This window comes from Urocampus carinirostris, chromosome 3 (assembly GCF_059441175.1).
Source record: "Urocampus carinirostris isolate Australia breed hairy pipefish chromosome 3, RoL_Ucar_1.0, whole genome shotgun sequence".
Lineage (NCBI taxonomy): Eukaryota > Metazoa > Chordata > Actinopteri > Syngnathiformes > Syngnathidae > Urocampus > Urocampus carinirostris.
In genome coordinates, this window is record NC_142351.1 from 44,227,978 (window position 1) to 44,252,847 (window position 24,870).

Genomic DNA, 24,870 nt, shown 5'->3' on the forward strand with positions numbered 1-24,870 from the left:
GTTTTTGAGTTTTTCCCTTGCCCTTAAGTAGGTTTTAGATCAGGTGGTATAATGGTTGTCTATACAGCCCTTTGAGACGTCTTGTGATTTAGGGCTATACAAATAAACATTACCTGACTTGAATATGTTTGGGTTTTTTAACGAAAGAGTTTTCAAATCTTTTTCGCTATATTTCTTTTCACCTTTCCCCCCAAAGAAATTTCAAAAATAAATTACCTTAATTGAGTAATATCATGTTAGTGGAGTTATGAGCATGATGTTTTGAACTTGTTTAGGGAAAAAAGAAATGCAAAAAATGATGATGGTAAATTATTTTTGGCAAAGAATAATTAACAATTTATTGCCACCAAATAGATATAACTGGAAAATTGTATAAAAGACACCAGAAAAAGTCATGGCACACTGGTTGAGAAACACTGGTTGTGATGTTGCAATGGAGGAGTAAAAAGGGCGCAAAAAGAAAGACAAAATAGAGAGATTTAATAGAGACGGGTAAAACAGAAATAAATGTAATTCAGATCCAACTTTGTATCCAAAACGATCCATAATGCTAATGACACATTCAAATGTCATGCTTCATGAAAAAAAAGTTTTGAATTTAAAAATTAAGAACAAAGTCCAAATCTTAGACGTCAGATTCTCCTAAGGTATGTGAAAAGGCATTCATTTTTGGATTCTTTTCAGAGCTCTGATATTACCAAGTAGTGTATACATAGGAATACTTACAAAATACACATTATCTACCATGGATGAAAATAAATATCTTGTACATTCATGTTTTTGTCTAATATGAAAACATGCAACACAAACATTTTCTCAAACGTTAAAAACGGCAGGAATTCCAATACCTTAAAGAACATGCACATCTATTATACTAAATGCGAAAACGTATCTACAGAAACAACCACATATGCCTTTTTTTTTTTTTAAATGTTCATATATTTAAAAGACCCCTTAAAATGTGTTTTTTAAATTACATGATGTCTATGCTTTGGTTTTCACACCTGAACTTGCTAAAGCCAATATTTTATCTTCAGACCCTGAAAAAAAGAACGGACCGAAGTAAACAATTGTGCTTTCGTTTTATTTTGTCAATAAAAATGTGGTTTGACTTACCTGACGTGACTTTCTCAAAGTGGCTTAAAATCGCGGTGCCGTTTTCAGACAGGAACGTTTCGTCTTCTGTTGGGAGCTGTCAAAAACGGAAGACGTTATATCGCTGGAGGTCAGCAGTAAACAAATATAAGTAACAAGGCCTACAAGGTTAAATGCATTGCTGCTGTAATATATGTTTAAGAAAATGATTTGTCCTTGTAACATATGGATGGGTGCCACCAGGCTGTACTTGCCCAAGACACGCCACAGGGAATGGTGCCCCGACAACCCTAGTGGTTAATGGATCCAAACAAACAATATTAATAATATACTAAATATTACGATGTGTATTAAGTGTGAGAGAGAGATTGAGATTGGATAGATTGAGAAATGAAATTGTGAGAGACAGAACTAGAACTTGTTTTTGTATACGTTTTTTGGCAATAACTAGCAAGCAGCATTATTTACCGTGAAAGGTTTTATTCTCTTACTATTAAAAAAGCCTTTCACGAATCAAGATTTCCTTTAATGTCAAATAACCTAAAATGCTAATAAATGTTTCCTTGACCACACGGGTTGTAGGGACAACATTTACTGTGGTGTGTCTTGGACAAGCACAGCCTGGTGGTGCCCATCCCTCTCCAGGCCAACAAATAATAATAATAATAATAATAATTTCCTTGTATTGTCATTCTGTGTAACAATGTACACAGAACGAAATGTCGATTGCACCTGACCCGTTGTAGCGAGCCGATGCAGCCGCAGCCAACAGAGGGCGCCGCCGACCACTTTTTAAGTTCGACAGTCTCAAACTGGGGACCTTTTGCGTGTAATGCGAATGTTCTAAACACTGCACTACGGAAATAGACAGTATGTAATTAGCTGTTGTTACAAAATGACACTTAAATAACTGCGGGAGGGAGACAATTTTTAAACGGTATATTTACTGTATATTCATATGGGACACAGGCTCTGGCATTATTTTTATCTTATAGACTTGATCAAATCATCAAATATTGCACAGTGTAATAAAATGTGCTAAAGAATTAGGGAGGAAGAGAAATTAAAAAAGAGCGATGGGGAGAGATAGGGGGAAGAGAGAGAAAGATGGGGGCAGGGGGAGAGAGGATGGAAAAGAAAGAAAGAAACAAAGCGCAAAAAAGAGAGGGTAAAGGGGAGCAAAATAAATAAATTAAAAGAAAAAAGAAGACGCAAGAAGCAAGAAAGAAAAAAAGAAAAAGAAACAAAATGAATTTGCGATGCACCCCCTAATGCACATTTGATTCACCTTCTCTCCTAGCTTCCTTAATGCTGTTAGCACTTCCATTTTCTGCTGCGTGTACTCGTCCCGAGACAGCTTTCCCACTCTGACATTGCGGTCCATCTGCACAAAAATGTCACATGAGGTTGAGAAATGCACAAGTACGTAAACAAAGATTCAAATGTTCAAACCTCCGCCAGTCTGGTTCGGAGCTGTCCCGGCTGCTTCTTTGCAAAAAGTCGGATGACCTCTGGAGTTTTAAACGCTTGACTGATGGCAGCCTGGATGGCCTTTAGAAAATATGAGCCCAAAATAGAGACATTTAAAATTTTGTCCATCGCAGCAAGTTGCCCAATAAAATCATAAGAGTCAAATCATGGTCCGCGGACCAAATTTAGGCCGCCAAATAATTTTATGTGCCCTGCGAGACAATGCTGAGAGAAACACGAGATAAAAATGAGCCACAATAACCTGCCGTTTTAAATTTGTCCACTGCATTTCATCAAAGCCTTGTGTCACTCCCAAAGCATCCACTGTAGCTACCATTAATCAACCAGATCATATTGAGAAAATCCAACCCACTGTTCTTATTCTTGAAATAAATGTCACAGACACGCTGTTGAAAGTAATACAAACAAATAAAAAAAATGATAACAAAAGCACCTGGGGTTCTTTGCAGAAGATTAAAGAAGCTTCAGCTACTTTCACAGGCATGAAAACGGGTCAAGGCTTAAAAAGGTGAGAAGGGGGCGAAGGAAATACCACCAGCTCAGTAGCCTAGATGGTAAGGCGCCCGCTTTGAGACTGGGAGGTCGGTGGTTCGCGCCCCGGCCGAGTCATTCCTAAGACTTAAAAAGTGGTCGGCGGCGCCCTCTGTTGGCTGCGGCTGCATCGGCTCGCTACAACGGGTCAGGTGCAATCGACATTTCGTTCTGTGTACATTGTTACACAGAATGACAATACAAGGAAATTATTATTATTATTATTATCATTTATTTGTGTATAAACTTCATCCCTAAATTTTGCTTAACTTTTTCTCAGTTCATACTAAGCATTTAATGTCAAGTCATTTTTATTTGTATGGCCCTTAATCACAAAGAGTCTCAAAGGGCTGCACAGGTTATTGCACAGACTATTATTTCAGACTATTATTACACCATCCCCGGATCTGAAACCAACATGAGGGCAAGGAAAAACTCAAAAACCTCAACATGAGGAAACTGAAGAAACCTTGAGAAGTGACAAAAATTGTTGAATATGTGCAGCCATGATTCAGATAATTTATTGACAACTATGAACTCAATACCAACAGGAAATTTACAACGCATTTATTTCATGTCCTTCAAAATCTGATTCATAATCAGATACTGTACACCAGAGTGGTTTCCCTCTGGGTTTTCTCCTCGTTACGTTATATACTTTGATTTCTCCATTCTCTAATATTCGTCTCTAGTACTGTGAATAAAAATAGTGTGATAATGAGATAAAATATAAAGGGTGCCACGCATACCAGTTGCATTCCGCTAAGTTCATCCACAAGGGTCATGTCTCCTGTCATGATCTTCTTAAGGGAGTCGTTGAACTCGCTCAGCTGCTCCAAGGTCTCCTTCTTGGTTTCCTCATATTCTTCATCATCTAGTTCTTCCCTGCAGTAAGAACATTGTGTTAATCATTTCAATGCATTGGGGTCTCAGTTGACGAACTTGGGATGGTTGTCACCCAATCACACAACTGTCAGTAGTCACCCATGTATGATTTTAGACTGTTGAGCTGACTTTAATAGAATCCAATCAAATGTATTTTTAGCGCACATTTCAGGAAGTGAATTACCACTGAAAATTCTGTATAAAAACGTATACACCTAACAATCCGAACCACCTAGTACACATTCCCACACACTATGGTTCTAATAAAATAAAAATAAATGATAATAGAAATAAATGTATACTATGGAAAGGCACAGACAAACAATGTAAGGAAAGGAACCCGAGAGAGGTTTATCCACACTGATAAGGATGGTAGCAGATAAGACTTTTCAGCCATTGAACCACACCCTACCAGTGAACCTCTGAAATATTGGCCAGGCGAACTGTGCGCAAATGCTAGATTGTCGTAGCCAGAAAATAAAACTTTATGGACTCGATCTCCATACATCACCTGCATTCTTCCAGATCCTGAAGCTGCTGCATCAGTCTGTCAAGTTGCTCCTCCATATTCTGTCGCAGCTTGCCAGTTTCTGACTTACCACGGGAAGCCATTCTCCCCAAATGCAACACAATACGAGATATAAAACGTGCAAAATGGATTACAGTTATGAAGAAGTGAATGTCAACCGCGTGACAAAATCTCTACAGATCTAAAGTGATTAAACTAGTGTTTTCGGGTTAGAGCAACAGTTAAATAGCATGCTAAAATGGAACAAGGGTGCACGATGATCCGTCGCTCACATAACTGGAATAATAACGCACACACAGTTCAAACACGTTTTCAAACCAAACCACAAAAAATCTATTGCTTATCCGTAAACGATTGTTTGTGGTGCTATTAGTTGCGTTTAAAATCGTAAACGTAGCTGCTGTAGCTACGGGGTGTGGTTTGCTACTACTTCCTGATGACTCGGCCAATCAGCTTTCGGAATGCTATGTTGACATATTTTTTCCTTCCCCGGATGTTGGATTTTGCTTCCACAATTCGAGTACCTGCCTTCAGTAAAGTTATCTGGTAAAATACTTTTAATGCATTTGTGTTCGTTGTCATTCTTGCAATTTTAGTCTCAAACTCAAGTTTCTCCATACCCTGAATGTTTTTTGATCGCAAATACCACGAGATGCATTCGTGTTTGTTTAGAGTAGGAACAAAGCTAAAATTCTATGCTAGCACTACGAGACCAGTAAAGAACTATTCAGAAGTAAATGCAAACCGTTTTGGGGCCATTTTAGGTCTCCTTTATAATAAACTCTTATTTTCAATTAGAAAGAAAGACGAAATTAAATATTTTAACCCTGCGTTTCCTTTTTGGGTGCTACCCGTTCAAATGAGGAGCTCATGATAACTTCTTTTTACGTTTAAAGTTTCATACATGTCAACCTCAGCCAATTGCTCCCTTTCTTACTGTTTGCAATTCCCATAACAAACCTCACAAACGTAAAGGGGCACTTATTTACTCACAGTAAACAGACTTTTGAAGCACTCACAATGAAAATAAATTGTTATTTAGATCCCTGTTCGAAGTACATAGTTTGATATTTACTTTTGCAATATAAATATAATTGTGTTTTGTAGTATTTCTAAAGTTGCACTTGTTGGAGAGGATCTCAAGAGCAGAAGTAAATGGAAGGAGACCAAGAGGAAGGCCGCGATTGACATGAATGGATGGTGTTATGAGTGCACTGCAGGACAGAGGTCCAAATATAGTGGAAGCTAGAGCTCTCGTTGGTGATAGGAATGAGTGGCGGGGTGTTGTAAAAGGATAGTGGGATGTTTAGATGTGTTCTAAGGGATGGGCAGGGCACCCGTATGATGCAGCAGGGGTAAACCAGTGAGAGCTGTCGGGCCCCCTGATTATTTTCCTCTGTTTTTTCCACTCTCCCTAGAGTTAGTTAGATTTTGTCATCGCGTGTTCTCCTGTTATAAAAGTCATTCTCAGCAATTCTGTCTTCAAATTTTCTTCATTACATCATATTTCCTGCAATATAGTCAAGTCAAGTCATTTTTATGTGTATAGCCCTTAATCACAAATAGTATCTTGTTTTTGTTTAATGAAACTTTCAACGGAACTTCTCAACTGGTCACTTGTTTTACCTGCCTCACAACCTGGAGGTTAAACAAAGACGCAAAGGAAGAAAAGTCACTCCTCTTCACTTTCATAATGATATCCCCTGCTCAGCACCCATTCTAAATACAAACTAATCTATTCATACAGTACTTTAACCCACAAAACTTGCTGTGAATCAGCTGTGCTAACTGCCAACCACCCTCACAGAGATTATTGTCCTTTTTGATAGCAAACTCTGCTACAGAATGAGGCATGGAGGGCGAAAGGAGAACAAGAGTGGTTCTTCTGGCATGTGGATCCTTCAACCCCATCACCAACATGCACCTGAGGATGTTTGAACTGGCCCGAGACTATCTGGAAGAAACAGGTTCAGTAACATCAACCCTGTTATTTATGTTTTTTGAGAAGGTGGAGTGTGTCGTTTGAGGTGTCCTTAAAAAGTTAAAAGTTAATTATTTTCTCTAACAATGCCCAACAGAGTTCAAAGAGCCCTTATGCTTCATTTTCCATTTGGCCATCTTTTATTTTACTTTTATCAGACTTGTTTGGGGCAGAACACATTTGGTTTGAGGAAAGGGGGCTAGGGAGAGTGCTGGAGAGAGACATCATGCTTTTTTTTTAATATTAATTTGTCAGTTAAGCATGTAAATGGAAAAAGTAAGAAAATGCCTGATTCTAGTTAAGTCCAAACACCAACCCAAACTCCCAAAAAGGGGAAAATAGAAGAGTTTGAGGGCATCTAAGAAATGCATGTACTTGCACGTGAACAGGCTGTCAAGGCCATAATAATGACTTAAAGCCAGAAGACGGCGGCAGAGAGTCACAAACCTTTCAAATCACGCACTCCACATTTGATAAAGTCTTGTGATTTTTACACATTTACTAAAAAGGAGAATTTGACAGGTCGCTATCAGGTGGTGAAAGGCATAGTATCTGCGGTTGGGGATGGCTATAAGAAGAAGGGTCTGATAGAGGCTTTTCATCGTGTGAAAATGGCCAGATTGGCAACTGAAGACTCCGAGTGGATCACAGTGGATACATGGGAGAGCTCTCAGCCTGAGTGGGTGGAGACTGCCAAAGTAATTCGGTGAGTGATCCATTTCATAAATTCATAGTTTAGTAGATATCCAAACTAATGTGAGAATACATCAATGAGTTTTGAGCTTGCAAAGAGAACTAGTGAGGACTTTACAAAAACCCTCAAGATGCAAAAATTAGTATATAAATAGTAAATACAGACGCTTCCCTACTTACGAACGTGACAGATTCCGGACAATCGTTTGTCAGTTGAATTTGCTCGTAAGTTGCTTCTGTGCTATATTTTGTATGTTTAATGTTTGTATAAGTATGTTTAAGGCTTGTATAAGTAACCTGTATTGTTTTGTACTAAAAAATAAACATTTCATAAAATGATATGCTCTATAAAGATGAATAAAGTTAAGTGTAAGTTACTTTTGGAAGATGAGCTTCAAGAGGTTAAAGAGTGGCCGAAAAAAAGCAATCCAATCATTTTCTTAAATCAAAAATTCATAAAATAAAATGAAGTTTAACTTACTTGTGGAAGATGGGCTTCAAGAGTTAGGCGACTTCCTCTTCCATTGTAGAAAGTGGCCGAAAAAAAGCGATCCAACCATTTTCTCAACCACATCAAGCTTTCTTATTCCAATTTCATTTCAAAAGAAACAGCTCACCTCTTATACTTTACACCAACCATATTGAACGGATGCACGAGATATTAAAACAATAAAAATGTCCAAGTTCTTAGCGCGCTTGAGTTTCATTACAGTATGTTTACACATGAGCTAGGAAGAGGAAGCGGATTTCTTCTTCGGGGTGGATGCTGGTAGAGGCAGAAAGAAGCACTACAGCAATGTCCTGTACTCGGGAAAAGGTGCACACAATTCAAAATCTAACCTACAGCAATGTCCGGATATTTTTCGACATCCCCAAAAAATGTTCCTATCTACCGTTTTTCGTAGGTCGAATGGTTGTAAGTAGGGGAGCGTCTGTAGTTCAGAAGCACTGGCTGGGATACTGAACTGTTAAAATTGGGCAGTTAGTGTGTGGTTCTATGATGAGGTGCATGCAGATGACATATCGCCAATTACAAATGCTCCACTTGCTTGGGGAATCCCTTAAAAGCAAATTGTTCTTCAATTTACCACAAAATTAACACAATCCATTATTTTGGTTTTCCAACTCTTCAGGCATCACTATTCAGAACTAACAGCAGTCAAGCAAGATGATGATGTGGACACTGTCGTCTATGTGAAAAAGAGACGCATTGAAGAGAATTTTAATGAAAGTTCATCACATCTTAAAAAAAGAGGTAAATTAGATGGACTTTTCTCATGTTTTTGCTGGTATTTGATACAAAATCTACGTTGAGTACTTAGTCCACTGATCACCATTTGATGTATTCGTCTCACATGGAACGGATTGCATTTTGCAAAGATTTACCCCGCAATGGTAGATACTGATTAATATAAAGTACTTTAGATTACTATATAATGTGTATTAAATATTGAAATTAATAAACTGTCGGAAAGTCACACACAAGTTTTAAAGATACAATTTTAAGACAAAGTATGGGAACAATTGGACACAGCTTTAAAGGGACATTGTGTATTATTTAGCACTTTCTAGTGGTTAAAAAACACTCCATTTATAGAAAAAAAAAAACAATATTGATTTAAATAAGCCAAAATACATGAACTTCTCTACAAACGTGCATTTTTTAATACCTTATTTATTTGTGTACAACAAGTTTTTCTTTTTTATCTAAAAAAAGAAGTCAAGTCAATTCATGTTTATTTGTATGGCCCTTAATCACAAAGAGTCTCAAAGGGCTGCACAGATCAAAGACTATTGCCAACTACAGACTATTATGACACCATCCCCTTATCTAAAACCTACATGATGTTAAATAATACACTGATATTGTCAACATAAATATAGGTTTTTCATATGCTGTAGAATAGAAGTCTGTTTAAAGCTTAGATTTAAACATTTCCACTGAGGTTGCAGATCGAATCTCGGCGGGAAGAGCATTCTATAGCACCGGGTCCCGATTGGAGAATGCTCTCAAACCTGCAGATCTCTTCTTGGCTCTTGGGGTCACTAGTAGACCAGCATTTTCAGAGGGAAGGCTCCGAAACAGAACGTAGGGGAAAATTAAATCTGAAAGATATAAGGGAGCAAGTTCTTGCATGATTCTGTATACTACCAACAGAACTTTGAAATCACATCTTAAGCTAACAGGGAGCCAATGCAGGTTAGCTAAAATCGGGGTAATGTGATCAAACTTTCTTGTCTTAGTTAAAAGCCAGTTGGGGTGTGTGTTGTACACGAAGTTTGATGGTTATATAATACCGTATTTGTGCAATAATGGTTTAGTCAGAAAGTATCGCTGACCACAATAGCATAACACTGGATGCAACAGAAATCAAACCCAGGTAGCGGTGGTGAGCGTGCTGATTCTAACCACTAGACCAGGGGTCGGGAACCTATGGCTCGCGAGCCATTTCTGGCTCTTTCTATGAGTATCTGTGGCTCAGAGACAAATTTGATTGCATAAAAAATTTCTCCATCTTGTTCAAAATTTGAAAAGTCTATCCTATTCAGGTCCACGCAAGGGCAAACCAAACCTAGTTAACATGTAAATTCTTCGCAGTATATATAGGGCACGTTTTCACTACAATTTACAGTCAAGGTGTCACACAAAAAAAGGGGGGAAAAAACTCGTTTTGGCTGTTCAACGCTAAAGAATCCTTTATATAAAAGTTCACTATATAATCTGTGTTCAGTGTTCAGATACCTTATGATGAATCCACAGAACTGTAAACACGCCAAAACACCGGAAGAGAACTTAGTCATTTAATTGGGTGAGTGGGAGGGATGGGTGGAGCTATGCAAAATGTGCAAGCACTCCCTCCCATCTCTCGCCCTACGCCGTCTGCGCCAAAAGTGAGCTCATCAGGCTCCCTATTTGCAGAATGTTGTGACGTTTTTACACAATAACTGCTTGCATCTGGTTTTGAAACCAATATGTATGAAAAAAAGGGTAAAAAGGAGTTTAACCGATCTTGAGTAATTGCACGAAAGAGACAAGTTTAAAGTGGTATGTTTGTTGATTTTGGGACAGGGGCTCTGGCATTATTCTCTTTTCATAATTTTTATTAAATCATCAAAAATAAATGTGCTGAAGACTTAGCTTTTGTCTGGGGCGCGGGTTTAGCAATTTAGTAAATTTGTCTCATAATATATGGTGTGGCTCTTTCCCAAAATAAAATTAATATTTTTTGCTTTTATGGCTCTTTGAGTCAAAAAGGTTCCCGACCCCTGCACTAGACCAACAGTGATATAGGTGATATACGAAAAGGGATTAGATTTTATTTCACTATCACACTATTTTTCTTCACGGTACCAAAGAAGAATGTAAGCGAATGAAGAATACAAAAAGCCGTCCTGAAAGATATAAAAAAACGCAAAAAAGCACAATGAGGGGAACAACTCTTCTGTTTATTTGATGATGAATCGGACTCTGAAGGACATTAGATAAATACATTGTACATTTGGTATGGTACGTTGTTGATTCATGATTTTAATCATGGCCGCACACATTCAACAATGTTTGTCGCATACAATGCTTAGTTGGAGCTGAGAAAAGTGGAAAAAAAAAATCAAAGATTAGGGGTGCACTTTAGACTTGGGTGCACAGTATAGACGAAGAAATATAGTAGTTGTCGACGGAGAAATTTGTATTTATTTTACATATAATGAGCCTCACTTAGAAGGAGCTGAAATTTCTGCCATCTTGCTGCTACAGGTACCCCCCCACAAACAAAAACCTTGTAAAAGGTTCACCCTCCCTAAAAATAGAAGGAAAATGGAAGAACCAAAACTTTGCCAAAGTCGCAATATGGTTTGAATGTTGAAAACAAATCACAGCCCAACTGCCGATTTTTCCAGGGATAAATGAATGCCTAATGTAATAAATGCCTGTAAAAGTAAATTAGAAGATAAATTGTGTGGTTTTGTCACTTTGAGTCTCCATAGTTCTTTCTTGTGCTTTTAAGCACTCGTTTAAGGTTGCACTGCACAATACAACAACATCACCTCAAATATTACACAGTGTCCCTTCAAGTACATCTCGAGATGGGCTCCAAAAAGCAGCAGTTGTCCAAGACGTCGGTTTACTTTTATACACAGTAAAATACAACAAATAAATAAAACTGATGAATACCATAAATGGTGTTAACTGTTACTCCAATTACAGAAGCAACACAACTGATGCTGCTCTGCGGTGCCGATGTGCTCGAGTCCTTCGCGGTCCCCAACTTGTGGAAAGAAGACGACATTGCAGAGATCGTGGGCCGATTTGGTTTGGTGTGCATCACGCGTTGCGGCTGCGACCCCCAAAAGTTCATTCACCAATCAGACATGCTTTGGAAGCACCGCAAGAACATCCACCTGGTCCCCGAGTGGGTGACCAATGACATCTCTGCGACGCACGTACGTCGGGCTTTGCGTCGCGGCCAAAGCGTCAAATATCTCCTGCCGAATGACGTGCTTCGCTACATACGTGATAACCACCTTTACAACACTGAGAGCGAGCAAAAAAACACTGGTGTGGTTCTCGCGCCCTTGCAGAGATATGCAGGTGACCCATCCAGTTAGGAAGTATGATAAATTCCAAACCACAAACTGCTGCTTTTCTACTACATGATAAACACTCTGGCTTAGAAAACGTGAGGGGGGTGTTCGCAAGTGTTTCCCCAAGGGGTTGCCTCTGCTAGACCGAGCAGCTGATTCAGAAATGAGTGATGTGATTTCTACCAAGTGCTCTGAATATCAAAGTTAAGAAATTCAATAATGCACGGATAAACGACAGGAGTAACTATGATTCCCTTCGGGAGGCAAATACCTCATCATCCATTAAGGGCCCGGTCACACAGCCGTTTGCGTCTGTATCGGAGGTAAAATTTTGCGTTTTTTTTTCTTTTGCCCGTGGTTGCCCGCGATGGAAAATGCGCAAAATTGGCCAACCCGCTGTTCATCGGTGGTATGCCCGCAAAACAGACGCCGGCGACTGTTCCGCTTCCTCATCGCGTCATTTCCGCGTCATTTTCTCGTGTGGACCACGGGTATAAAAGCTCCCAAGCCGGTGTTGTGCCCAAATCCGACTCCTACGCAAAATCCTCCCCCCCCTCGCGTGAACGCGCATTCTGCTGCGATCGCTTTTGTTGGAAGCGTGCATTGACGTTGGTGACTTTTTCATCCGCGTTAACAAACGCATTTTGTAGAATACGATCGCATTTTATTGTTTAAATAAACGCGTTATATAGACTAGGATCTCCCAATTGTTATAATTAGCTCGCTTTATTGTTTTAATAAGCGTTTTATATAGAATACGATCGCTTTTGTTGGAAGCGCAGCAGTATGCGCGTTCACGCGAGGGGGGGAGGATTTTATATGCGGTGTGCATTACCGTTCGATTACGTTCACAACAAAAACAAAGACGGAATGGTTTAAGTTGTATTACATTCCCAACAAATGCAAGACGAAGTGGTTTTGGTTATATGTTCGCCATTACATTCCCTAAAAGTGAGATAAAACGAGGTAAAAGTGGTTGTAGTAGCGAGGGGATGCAAATCTCGGCCATAACACCGGGTTGTAGAAATCATAACCGCTCAAGACACAGTCCCGTGAAGATCAAGATTTCAAGCTATGGCACCGAAGAAGCCAATATGTTATTATTGTAATAGTTTTTCATTTTTATTTTATTATCTTGTAATGAAATGAAAATAAATGTCAAGAAATAAACATGGATTAAGACGAGGTCACTACGGTGACGGGGATCCATGTCCACCCCTTGACGTCTCGAGCACAACTGACGTGTGCTCGGCAAATCGCGCTGTATATACGCGGAGAAAGGCGTTTGACCGTCACACACGTAACACACTAATTTCACTTAATAACACCGCGATACAAGCGCAGAACATGCTATTACCATGCTCCACCCACGATTACCCGCTGAAATTTCCCGTCCTACCCATGTGTAACCACGCCCTGGCCGCGGCCAGAGCACGTCGTTCCGCGTCATTTCCGCGTCATTACCTCGTGTGCCGCCCGCGGTTAACACGTGCTCAAAGTTTTGAGCAGCTCAAAACTTTTTCGCGCGGCCAACCGCGTGTGAATTTCCGACCGCGAGTAAAGCACTGCTGTATCTCGTCTATATGGCAGTCTTAAAGCGTCCAACAGCGCCCAACAGCGTCTGCTTCACAGCCAGAAATTTCTGGCCGTGGTTCAGCCTTGATACGCCCGTGGAAGGCTGTGTACCCGTGCTCTAAAGTATTGAGCAGCGCAAAACTTTTTCGCGCTGCCAACCGCGCGTGAATTTCCGACCGCGTGTTAAGCACTGCTGTATCTCGTCTGTATGGCGACCTCAAACCGTTCAATAGCGTCCGCCTCACAGGCAGAAATTTCTGGCCGTGATTCAGCCGCAAACGGCTGTGTGACCGGGCCCTAAGCGACGCACATGAATGAATACAAGAGATTCCCACTGTCCCTATGGAATAAGATCGCCATATTGGCAGAATCAGCAGAGAAATGTCTAGTACAGAAAGGTAACACATTCAAAACTCAATGTACTGTGCTTACTAAAATTCTGAATCGCGTACAATCACAACAGCTTGTACACTTTGGTTACAATTTTCTTCCCGCTAACATTCATTTGGACAGGTAACTTAAAATTTGTTTTACCTGGTTGTATCAGTATCAGAAATTATTTTCCCCCCATTTTATTAACACTCCACTTATTGAAACATGAATATTTTGTTTGTTTGTTTGTTTGTACATGATTCAATTGTTTGTTTGTTTGTACATGATTCAAATTGAATCTTTTCTTCCGGCGCCGTCACGAATGGCAGCCACTCCAGCAGCTCCCGTGTTATTTTCGATTGTTCTCGATTGTTCTCAGCTCAGGGATGCTGCTGGAAATGTGAATTTCCCTTCGGGGATGAACAAAGTATCTATCTATCTATCTATCTATCTATCTATGAAAAATATACCCAGTAATTAGTCAACCGCGCACAAAAATATTCAATCAGCATAATGATATTTGTTGCACTTGTGCATACATATGTGTTAATGCCAATTTAATTAAAATTGTCTGCACCGCTAGTGAATTGAGATTCACAGCTGCGGACACGTTTGACAATAATGTTGACAATGACACAGTCTGCTAACGGGTGTCCTAATGGCGGCACAATGTGTTACTTTTCTGTACCAGAGATTTATACCTCCCGATTTTTTTTTTTTACATCTAATAATGGAAGTAAATTAGTTTATTTTGATGGCTGTTTGAAGTGTGCCGCTTACAAATCTGGTGCGGCTTGTACAAAAAGAAAGAAGTTTTTGATCAGGTGCGCTCTGTAGTCCGGAATTTACGGTTGTGCTTTTACATTTAAAAGGTATTTTATTGAAGCTTTAACCAGTGCCTACTCCACACACAATTGTAATAAACTGCATCTCAATTGATTTGCTTTTTTAATCCACATCCTTACTCAGCTTCCGTAAACCGGCTAAGCTTCTGCAAATTCTCACAGACATCCAGTTAATTTAAGGTCACCTTCGAGTGTGTGCTTTGGAAAAGTCAATGTATTCTGTCCCTCACCTGCCTGTATTTGAGAAAAAACTAAATAGGCAAGTGTCTGAGGAGGGAGAAACTTAATGTGCTGCCACGCTATTGGTGTAAAAGAGTTGGAGAGAAATGTGTGAAAGTGTGTTCTGGAGGAGGCTTTGCCCAGCACTTGTCTCCATGGAAACTAAGACCTGCAGTGTTATGAGGGCTACGTATGAACCGTATGAATTTAGACGATTAATATGCACCAGAAATTTGAAATATGGTTGACAATTTTAGCCTTAAAAAGGAGGAAGCCCAAACATTTTAACATAGACAGCAAAGGAATATTGATTTGAAAATTGATTCAGTCCGACTTTATAATTTAATAATTAGTTGAACGAAACACATTTTGGGTAAAGAAAGAATTCGAACAATTAACGATAGGAATTTTTATTTGGATTGCAGTGTCTTTTTGGATTTCCTAAATACTATAACTTTTTGTTTATTGATAGTTTGTTTTTATCTAACCCTTCCTTGACTTTGTTAAGTTTACCGTCATATCTGCCTTTTGTTCTCGTAAATTTGGACCACAACCTATTGTTGTTGTGTGGATAACAAATACAATATCACGGTTCACGCTCATCCACGCACCACTGAGGTCGCCATTCTGGACATTCCTCTTCCGGCTTAGGGGAAAGTGACAATTTCCCTTTAATCCGAGAATAAGTAGAGGTAGTAGTTAACTCACTGGATTGTGAAGAATCTGCAGGAATTTTCAACATCCCGTCAGATTTCCTACAAGATGGAGGTGAACTAACTATAGACATCTTGACAAAGATTTGCAATATTTTAATGATATACATTAAAACAATAAAGGCTCTAACACAGACCCTTGAGGTACTCCACAGCTAATGCTCATAAATCTTGAATTGCTGTCACCAATCTGTAAAAATTTAAATATATTTGATGGATATGATTTTACCCCGTGATGAGCATTTTCTTATATTCAGTAGTGGAATTTTTCAAAGATTTTACCGTGGTTTATTGTATCAAAAACCTTTCTTAAATCAATGAAAATAACAACAAAACAAAATGTATCTATTTTATGTTATATCTTCTACAATATTAATTAATGCTACAACTGCAGAGTGTTTTTCTATGAAACCATACAGACTATCATTTCATAATGTATGCGGGTTTACGAAACTGTTCAAACGTGGCAATAGCTTCTCAGGAATATTTCATAGCTGAGAGAGTATTGATAATGGTTTATAATTTGCGAACTGCTGAGTATTTTTAAAGATAGGAATGATCTTATAAATGAAGGAAATTTTCTTTTGGTAAATGATAAAATATAGTTGCATGTTAGAGGGGTTGCCTACCTTTACATTTTGGGTTAGAATATTGCCTGTATTTATTTTTACCATTATCAGTAGTAACTTGGTCATTGATGTTATTCTGTGCCATTTGAATCTAAGTGAGATCAAATGTGTTTTATCATGTGTAAAAATCGGCTTGATTTTCCTCTACGCTTAACTGCACTTTACCATATTAGGACACTCTGATATGTATGCAGGATAAAAATAATTTAAAGTCAAGTCATGTCTATTTGTATAGCCCTTAATCACAAGGAGTATTCCACACCGGGGCCCGAATGGAGAACGCTCTCGAACCTGCGGTTCTCTTGACTTTGATCGTAGTACAAGTACACTAAAATGCTTTGCCCCCAGTCATGTTTGATTGACTTCTGTTACAAATATAAGTAAGAAAAATCGAATGAATTAATGTTTTTTTTTATCATTTCTGCATTGCCTCAATAATAATACTTCTCACCTAATGTCAATTTCATTTATACTGCAAAATACAACAGAGATAGTACAAAAATACTAAACAAAAATAATACTACAATAATGCCACAAAATACCATCATAATAAAACTACTGTAATGATAGAAAAATACGACGAAAATACTACAGATATACAACAAAAAAATCTACCTTTGAAATACAACAAAAGTACTACAAAAATACAAAAAAACACAATGGAAATACTACAAAAATAGTTCAAAAATAAAACTACAGTAACAAAAAAAACTACAAAACTATTAGAATCCGACTTCAGAAATACTAGGGGAAAAAAACTACAGTAATAGTTCAAAACTAAATAACAAATGAAGTGCTTAAAACAGGGTCCTTATATACTATTTCGCTCTAATTGTGGTCGTTTCAAAACCAATTTGATGAAATTACATGTCACATGCGGCCCGACTCCAAATAGTTGCCTACCCCTGGCCTAGAACATGGAATGAGTTCTAGTAGGTATTCAATATTAATATTAGTATCAGGGGGCCCCAAATCTAATTTTGCTTAGGACCCTATGAAGGCTCCTGGTGAGAACCATTTTTTTTGTAATTTTGATAATTTGGTTAATAGACATGGTAACAATCTTTCACAGTAATCATCGTGTCTTTTTCATCACATTAGTAGTAATGGCTAACTTAATCATAAAATGCCCCCTCTGTTACTGATATGCACTGTAACAGGGGACACACAAAGCAATGGGTTAATGTGCCATTTTAATTTTGAGTTTTTACATGTGTATTGGTTTTTATTATCAGTCTGGCATGTATGAATTTGCCGTATACCTTCAAAAATATATTTTGAAATTGTAAAAATGTGTATTTTTTAGGAAATAGACACAAGTGTCTGCAGCTGAAAAACAGTGGCCCCTGTAGGGCACGCCATGATGCTGACCCTGAGAGACAAGCTTATTTTAATAAAGAGAGAGAGAGAAAGGTGCAGAAAGGACCGAGATGAGGAAAGAAAATATAAAGTTCAGATCTCAGTGAAAGAGGGCAGAATTCACAGAGAAAGAAACAGACATTTGGTTCATGTGTGAATTATTTGGTAAAATAATGTTTGTATCCTGAGCTGGACCAATACATTTCTCCGATACTATAAAAGTCCCTCTTTAAGATGTTGAATGCATTGAATATTTTACATTTTTTAAGTGAAGGTTACTATGCTGAATGGCACCAAATAGTAAAAAACGCATACCTGTCAACCTGTACGTTTTTGCCGTATAAAGTACGTTTATTATGCATTTTAAGACGTGTACGACGTACGGAAAAACGCAAATTTGTCAATTATTGGTACCATCCGGAATACACCGACTATCACGAAACGGCAAATCAATCAAGTCAAACGAGTTCGCCGCGGCAGTCTCTATCTCTGTATCGTTTTTTTCCGTTGCAAACGAAGCGAGCGGTTTGATGCTACTGAGTGCATGCGTCTGCCGCCTGGGGATTTCCCATGATGCATCATTCCGGTAAAAAAAAAATGGTGTAAAATTATTTTGTAAGGGAAAATACGTCAGTTTGTACGGGCATGGAGCCGTGGAGGTTGACAGGTATGGATACAGCACCTTCATCATTTGGTCCTCGTCTTTTTTTCTGTGTTTTTTGTTGCAAACGAAGCGAGCATTTGATGCTACTGTGCGCATACGTCTGCCGACTCGGATTTCATGTGGTAGTTATGTAGTGAAAAGTAGTCCGTCTCTTTTTAGAGAACCAGCTTTTTCGGCTCAACTCATTAAAGAGAGCCGGCTCTCAAGGGCTCGCATTATATTACGAATCATTATTGTTGTATAAAGAAGTTAAGAAAAAAAGGAAGTATAAAAGGAGGGAAAAAAAAGTCAGGTTGGTGGTTATCCCTTTAATCGGTATATTACCAACAATAATTTAATGTCGAAAATGAATTATAATTTGAATAAGAAAATGTATTAATCTACTTAATTATATTTGCATGTATTTTTTTCCTTCTACAGTGAACGTCCAAGGTACTTAATTTTTGAACTTTTTTATAATAAACCTCATTCATGTCGAGCAACTCAGTATCTCACAACAAAATGTTAAATAACAATATATATGATATAACGTAACACATGTACAATATAACATGTTAAACTACATGAATAAACACGTTTGAAAAAATATATGGTGTAAGATTATTTTGTATTTTGTAAGGGAAAATACAACATTTTGTAAGGGCATGGAGCCGTGGAGGTTGACAGGTATGAAAACGACTCATGAAATTATTTTCCCCATAATCATTAGTTATTGAGAAGGTAACGCGTCAATTCTTCGCGTTACCCCGCCCACTCTGACGCAATGAGTCACGTGACAACAAGTAAAACCAAAATGGCCCCTCTTGTATTTTGACGTGTAATAGCTAGCTACTTTTCTTTTTGTTTCACTCTCAGCTTGTCAGCCAAGCCGGTGCAACGAGAGTCTTTTTGGTCTCACTCTTTGTCACCAGTCCTCACGCAGTAGTGTCCTTGTTTTTATCTTCGAGACAATCAAGACTGACACATTTAATTGAACGAGTTGTACTATGCATATCTAGTTCGGATTGAGGCTAGCTAGCAGGTTCTGGCTGGCACATAGTGCAATAGTTCCAAATTATAGAGCTGCTTTCAACTTTCAGCTGTGATGGAGGAATTGAGCGCAGATGAGGTAAGTAAAAGGCACCAATACATCTCATGGAGTTTGTCTTGCATCACCATCATTGTTTACAGATCATGGATTTACACATGGTTCAATTTTCCCAAATTGGGCTAGCAGCTAGCTTTGTGCTACTTTTGGCTATAAAGCTAGCGCACAGTAATTTTAAGGAAGACACAAGTGATGAAGCCCAATTTGTGCTTAATCAGAGAACGTGTCAACCACCTAGCTTATTATGCGTGTCAGAAAAGGGAAAACTCTATATTAATTGTGTCTGTCATTGTACGCGAGATTACATTAGCAGTGTATGGTCCGTTAATAAGGCAGCAGATCAAATTTAGTCCGAGATCAACATGTTTTATCGGTTATTTTTCAATCACGCATGTCTGTGCTGTCTTAACATGAATTATTTACTAATTATGTCAATTTTAGAAGTAAATGATTCATGAAATCGCCATCCTTGTTTTGTCACGGGTATTTTCTAAGTGACATTGCGATATTTTTCTTTGAAAACACATCGGGATAAACAAATGTTCAATGTCACGTTACGTTTAAACTGATTCCAGACCGCATTTCTCATAAACAATTCAAGATCGTTTTAATTGTCAATAATATAAAATGCCAATGAAAGCTTTTTTTGCAACACCGGTGTAAAGCAAATCAAACATGATTTTGCAAAAATAAAAATACAAAATTGTATGTTGTATGCGTACATCAAAGGTGCGGCTGAGTAGATAAAGTGCATCGCGCAAAATGTTTTCCATTGCTTGGTGTGTATTTTTTTACCTGCCAGACTTTGCTTGACCGACAATTTGTGATCTGATATTATTCTCTGACTTGAGAATGAACGTACAATTACACGTTTTGTATCATTGTGTGTACTTAGCTGCTACTTATATTGCTCTTTAGAACCCTACTCACGTTTCATGTTATGTTTGTTTCATCGTGATTACATTTGCAATTGATTGATGCTAATCGGGAGGACTTGCAAATACATCCCTTATATTCACATGTTTATTGAATAATTTTAAAAATCGTTTTGCTGTTGAGGAAGCTTTGATTTAAATATTGCCAGAGCACGTGTGGAATTTGGAGCTAGTTAATTTTTAAGCAATGAAAACATAACAAAAGTAAAAGACTCATGTGAAAAAGACCCAATGTCTGCCAACCTACAGTAGTTGAGGTTTAAAAAAAAACTATCAAGGCATGCTATTTGCAGCAAAACAATCAGTGCTTACTAGTAATGATCCGTGCCCTGTTTACAGAATTAAGTAACAATATGTACTTTCTTCAAATTTATTTGATCAACCACGCATGTTTTGGGGATAAATTTTGTTTCCTTTTACAACGGTATTTTAAGATTCGCAGAAGGAGATTGGCACGGCTGGCAGGGGGACAGACCTCCCAGCCTAACACCCCATTCAGCACACCCTTGACGTCCCCACAGAGAGAAACTCCACCGGGACCCCTCCCCGGACCCTCAGGTGTAACATCTCAGCCGCTAGCACCAGCTGCTTCACAACCATTAGGGCTGAATGCTCACATCTGTACCCCTGCCTCTTCCCCTATGGGAACCACCGGTAGGAAGAACTTGACTAAGAACACTCCTTTTTTTTCCTCTACTTGTGTAGATGACCTCTAAGTTTTAACAGTTTATCGCATCTGATCTGAAATGTTTCCTCCTAGTGTCTGCAGTGTGTTCACGCGTGTTTTGCCTTTTGTAAGGTGTGGCTTATGGCAGTCAAAGTAGTGAAGGGGTGAGCTCCCTTTCCAGCTCCCCCTCCAACAGTCTTGAGACTCAGTCCCAGAGTTTGTCCCGTTCTCAGAGCATGGATATTGACACTGCCTCTTGTGAAAAGAGGTAATCATATTTCACAATGGTTTGACATCATAATATGGCAGTGTATAGACTTGCTTTCTTTAGTCCTTCTCATGATACAAAAAGACTCAATGAAAATGTCATTCTGTTCTGTTCCAGCATGTCCCAAGTGGATGTGGACTCCGGGATTGAAAACATGGAGGTGGAAGAGAGTGACCGCAGGGAGAAGAGGAACTTGACAGAAAAAGTAATTCCCTTGTTCTACATACAGGATTTAACTTTACATCAGCGCTTGCTTATAACCCTGGGCAATACACTAGGTTCTGTGATTTTTATTTTTGGGTTTGTACTCATTTATGCACAATTAAATCGGTGTGTGTACATTGAATGATTTTAATTGAATGCACACATTTTTGTGACTATTTAGTAGGATAGTGTGACAAAGAAAACACTTAGTTTTGAAAGGTCTTCTATAAAATGTATAACAAGTACACTAATTGTAAAATTGTTACCTTTCTGTGGGGTGCATTTGAGTTGTCCTTAAAAAGTTGAAAGTTACATTTTCTTTGATTAAATTTGTTAATAATGCCCAACTGACTTCAAGAAGCCCGTATGCTTTATTTTCATCGACCTATTTCTTTCATCTTACATTTACCAGAGCTGTTCCGGGCAGAACATCTTAGGTTCCAGGGAAAGTGACTGAGGGAGGCCTGAAAAGTCACGTTGTATGTTTTTTTTCTTTTTTATTTGGAAGTGTAGCATGAAAATTGTGAATGTAAAAAGAGGCCTCCTTCAAATACACTTCTAACGTCACCCTGAATCCCAATAAGGCTGAAAAAAAGAGATTATTGAGCGCATCTAAGGAATGCACATACTTGTGTTAGCTGACTTTAGTTACAATTATGACTTTAAGCTGGGAGATGGATACAGAGAGCAAAGAAGTTCCAAATACAGCTCCTTAAATATTATTCCCACATCTATTATCCCTGTGGGGAATCATAATATACTTCGTCCTAAAACATCTGTCTGTACTTTGTGTACCCTTAGGAATCCTCAGCAAACTCCGATGTTACAGAAGACCAGGCTCTACAGCTCATTTGTAAGATCCTGCGTGTTTCCTGGAAAGAGCAGCATCAAGATGTCATCTTCCTCCCTTCACTGGCTGCTGAGTTCCAGCGTCACTCTAGAGAAGGTCTGTTATTGAATGGAATTGTCTTTATTTTCGTTGAAAACAATGTAGTGAAGCATTGTATGCAACGAGATAAGACAAGGCACTCCAGGGATCCTTTTTCTATCTTAAAAAAAAAAACTGTCGAAGGTGGAGCTCCTAAATTATTTATTTCTTGTTTCATTTCCTGCAGTGTACTCTGATTTAAAGGATCTGATCGGCCAGATACTGATGGAGGTCCTGATGATCTCAACCCAGTTGCCTGTCCACAATTCTTTTGCCAGCTTGACCGCAACTTCTCAGCCAATTTCAACTTCTAAATCTCCAGACCGCCACCTGACATTGGTACAACCCACGAGCCAAGGTGGTAGCCCGATGGGCCCTGGTGCGGGCTCTTTCGGAGCCAGCTCTCTCTCAAGGCAAGTAATGATGCTTTTTATCCTGCACTGTTCAAACGTGCTAATCTTCTCAGTATGGCTGCAAAAAATGATTATTTTAATAGTCAATATAGTCGACACAGATGAGTTGAATAATTGGATAATTGTCAATTTTTAGAATTTAGCATTAAGTTTATTAAATTGTGTGGAAAATTATAATAATCATGAGACAACTGGGTACAATAAAAAAATGATCTTTCATTGAACATGCTGCAGATTGATATAAAAAATAAATAAAAATGTGAAACCAATTAGGCCAGTGAGATATAAATCCATAAATAATTGTCAATTTTTTAAGGAACAGGGAATAAAATTACACATTAAAATCAAGTATACATTTTGTTTATCCCCGCAAACCAATAAGTGGACAATTAGCAGGAGTACAACAGTAAATAAAACGCGTGTGCATTTTGTGAAGTGCATTCAGTGATTCTCAACAGTTACGTTTTAACAACTGACGTTTGTCGTTTTTAATGTTTTAGCTGAAGTTTGCCCTTCAGACTGCATGCATTTAATTTCAAATACGTTTTTCAGGCACAGTTTCTCATAACGCTCGAACTCTTTGATATCAAAAAATAAAAATGTACAATCATGTCATCAAAACTAGATTGGCCTAAATTTAAATTTTTCCGAGGCCAAGACCCTCTTTCGTTAAATTGTCCAACTTGCTTTTTAAATGTTAGCGCGTCATTGATAGCTACTGCTATCATACACTGGATTTGCTTTGCAGTATTTGCAAGTAGTTTTTTTTTGCCATATCCTTTTGAAGTTTCAGTACATGTAGTTGATGTTGATGCTGCATTTTCTATTATGCGCGATAGCGATTCTATCTCAACCACTGTGCGACTCTCAGCAGGGATTTTATACATGTAGACGTGTCTTAGTCTGTTGGAAAACGTGTCGGGCGACGGTAGTCTTCAATGACTTCCATTGTAGACTATTTTTTGTTTTACTGACCACGTTGACTAATCATTGCAGCTGTACTTTACAGAGTTTATTTCTCAAATTTCAGGCTACGACTTAGAATTCTTCAATTGCTTTATTTATCATCACTATTTTAACATTGTCATGAAAATCATGTCATCGATATTGCCAACAGCCTTTATGGGTGTAGCCCTTACCTCATGTCTCTGGATCCTGCCAAGAGGACACCAAATGTTACTTCCACCACTGTACCTTCTACACAATCTTTGCCAGAGTTTGTTCCACCCAGCACGCCTCCTTCAGCTCCTCCTCTCAGACAGTCCCCACTCAACCCTCCATCTGCCCCTATGCCCATTTCCCAACGTTATCGCCCTTATTCTGTTTCATCTTCCTGGGGAGGGCCATCCCCAACCAGCCCAGGACAAAGAGTATTTAGCATTTTTGCACCTTCTCCAAGCCCAGCCGGCCCCTCGGTGCCTCCCAATACCCCGATTCCTCTGCCAACAACTGGCAATACATCCCTACTTTTTAGCTCTCTACCTTTGGTTCCACCTTCTCCCAGAACAAATGCTCGACAAGCTGCCTTTGCATCAAGGATTCCACCATCTAGGTATTCCTTTGCATGTTTGTGTGTGTTGCAGACGCAAGCCAGCTATCTAACGTATTAACCCATTCTGAAAAAAAAACCTCTGGAAATAGATAAATGCAGATGAACTAGTCCTCACGGCTGAACTCATCCTAATTAGACAAACCATGGATGTTTGTTTGGTTGAATTGCCTATTTACTCGTGTTTCAGAGCAAGGGAGGCAAACCCTTTGAATGCAACCAATAAAATTTGGTTACATTGTGTTAAAACTCTTCACATGCATTAATTTTATGCTCAGGGCATTTGAATAAAGATTGTTTGTAATGAGCTGATGAAGAGGAAATACTTTGGTACCTCTGTACTCGACCACAATCCCCCATACGGAGTAATGGATTTTTTTTTTATTCATTCCTTTGCATTCCAAAATAATATAACGTGTACATAAACCAGTGATTTTAACCATTTATTAAAAAAAAATCCTGCTAAACACCACCAGTGTGTGCCGTTGGTTCTCCAGTAAAAGTATATCAAAATGAAAGATGGCGTTTATTAGACCACACAGGCATGCAAACTATATCATTTCCATGGCATGGTATGTCAATTAATTTGTGGTTTAAAAACACTGCCTTAAACAACCATTTTATTTCAAGGAGAAATATATATTATATATTATGTTT

General features: G+C 38.6%; 3 protein-coding genes across 5 annotated transcripts in view; 2 read left to right on the forward strand and 1 right to left on the reverse strand.

The window, feature by feature from the left end:
- Window positions 1-459: 459 nt before the first annotated feature.
- Window positions 460-4,979, reverse strand: lzic (leucine zipper and CTNNBIP1 domain containing). Its single transcript, XM_088332009.1, has 6 exons — window positions 4,514-4,979; window positions 3,867-4,002; window positions 2,548-2,646; window positions 2,384-2,479; window positions 1,117-1,192; window positions 460-1,040 (listed from the first exon to the last, which is right to left on the reverse strand). The coding sequence occupies exons 1-6, from the start codon at window positions 4,612-4,614 to the stop codon at window positions 985-987; spliced, it is 564 nt and encodes a 187-aa protein (XP_088188135.1). The 5' UTR covers window positions 4,615-4,979; the 3' UTR covers window positions 460-984.
- nmnat1 (nicotinamide nucleotide adenylyltransferase 1) lies at window positions 4,701-12,071 on the forward strand. Of its 2 annotated transcripts, none has more exons than XM_088332006.1 (5): window positions 4,701-5,077; window positions 6,361-6,498; window positions 7,035-7,218; window positions 8,339-8,460; window positions 11,410-12,071. In XM_088332006.1, exons 2-5 carry the CDS (start codon window positions 6,384-6,386, stop codon window positions 11,808-11,810), a joined length of 822 nt encoding a protein of 273 aa, XP_088188132.1. In that variant the 5' UTR covers window positions 4,701-5,077; window positions 6,361-6,383; the 3' UTR covers window positions 11,811-12,071. The 2 variants fall into 2 exon arrangements, with proteins under 2 accessions (XP_088188132.1, XP_088188133.1); XM_088332007.1 differs by having other exon boundaries at window positions 4,994-5,077; window positions 6,376-6,498.
- A 6,856-nt stretch (window positions 12,072-18,927) lies between these two features.
- ube4b (ubiquitination factor E4B, UFD2 homolog (S. cerevisiae)) overlaps window positions 18,928-24,870 on the forward strand; it is a 30,798-nt gene continuing 24,855 nt past the window's right edge. Inside the window, exons 1-7 of one of the 2 annotated variants that reach the window (XM_088331993.1) lie at window positions 18,928-19,270; window positions 20,619-20,838; window positions 20,984-21,119; window positions 21,237-21,324; window positions 22,125-22,269; window positions 22,439-22,664; window positions 23,782-24,216. In XM_088331993.1, the coding sequence (XP_088188119.1) occupies window positions 19,247-19,270; window positions 20,619-20,838; window positions 20,984-21,119; window positions 21,237-21,324; window positions 22,125-22,269; window positions 22,439-22,664; window positions 23,782-24,216 (1,274 nt within the window). In that variant the 5' untranslated portion in view covers window positions 18,928-19,246. The remainder of the gene's footprint in view (window positions 19,271-20,618; window positions 20,839-20,983; window positions 21,120-21,236; window positions 21,325-22,124; window positions 22,270-22,438; window positions 22,665-23,781; window positions 24,217-24,870) is intronic. The other variant, XM_088331992.1, reaches the window with a different exon arrangement.

Coding starts and splice junctions, on each gene's coding strand:
- lzic (XM_088332009.1), bottom strand. CDS start 4,614: ATGGCTTCCCGTGGTAAGTCAGAAACTGGCAAGCTGCGACAGAATATG. Junction 1,193..2,383: donor TAAGGAAGCTAGGAGAGAAG/GTGAATCAAATG, acceptor CGTTTTTGACAG/CTCCCAACAGAAGACGAAAC. Junction 1,041..1,116: donor CTTTGAGAAAGTCACGTCAG/GTAAGTCAAACC, acceptor TCTTTTTTTCAG/GGTCTGAAGATAAAATATTG.
- nmnat1 (XM_088332006.1), top strand. CDS start 6,384: ATGGAGGGCGAAAGGAGAACAAGAGTGGTTCTTCTGGCATGTGGATCC. Junction 7,219..8,338: donor GAGACTGCCAAAGTAATTCG/GTGAGTGATCCA, acceptor CCAACTCTTCAG/GCATCACTATTCAGAACTAA. Junction 8,461..11,409: donor ATCACATCTTAAAAAAAGAG/GTAAATTAGATG, acceptor CTCCAATTACAG/AAGCAACACAACTGATGCTG.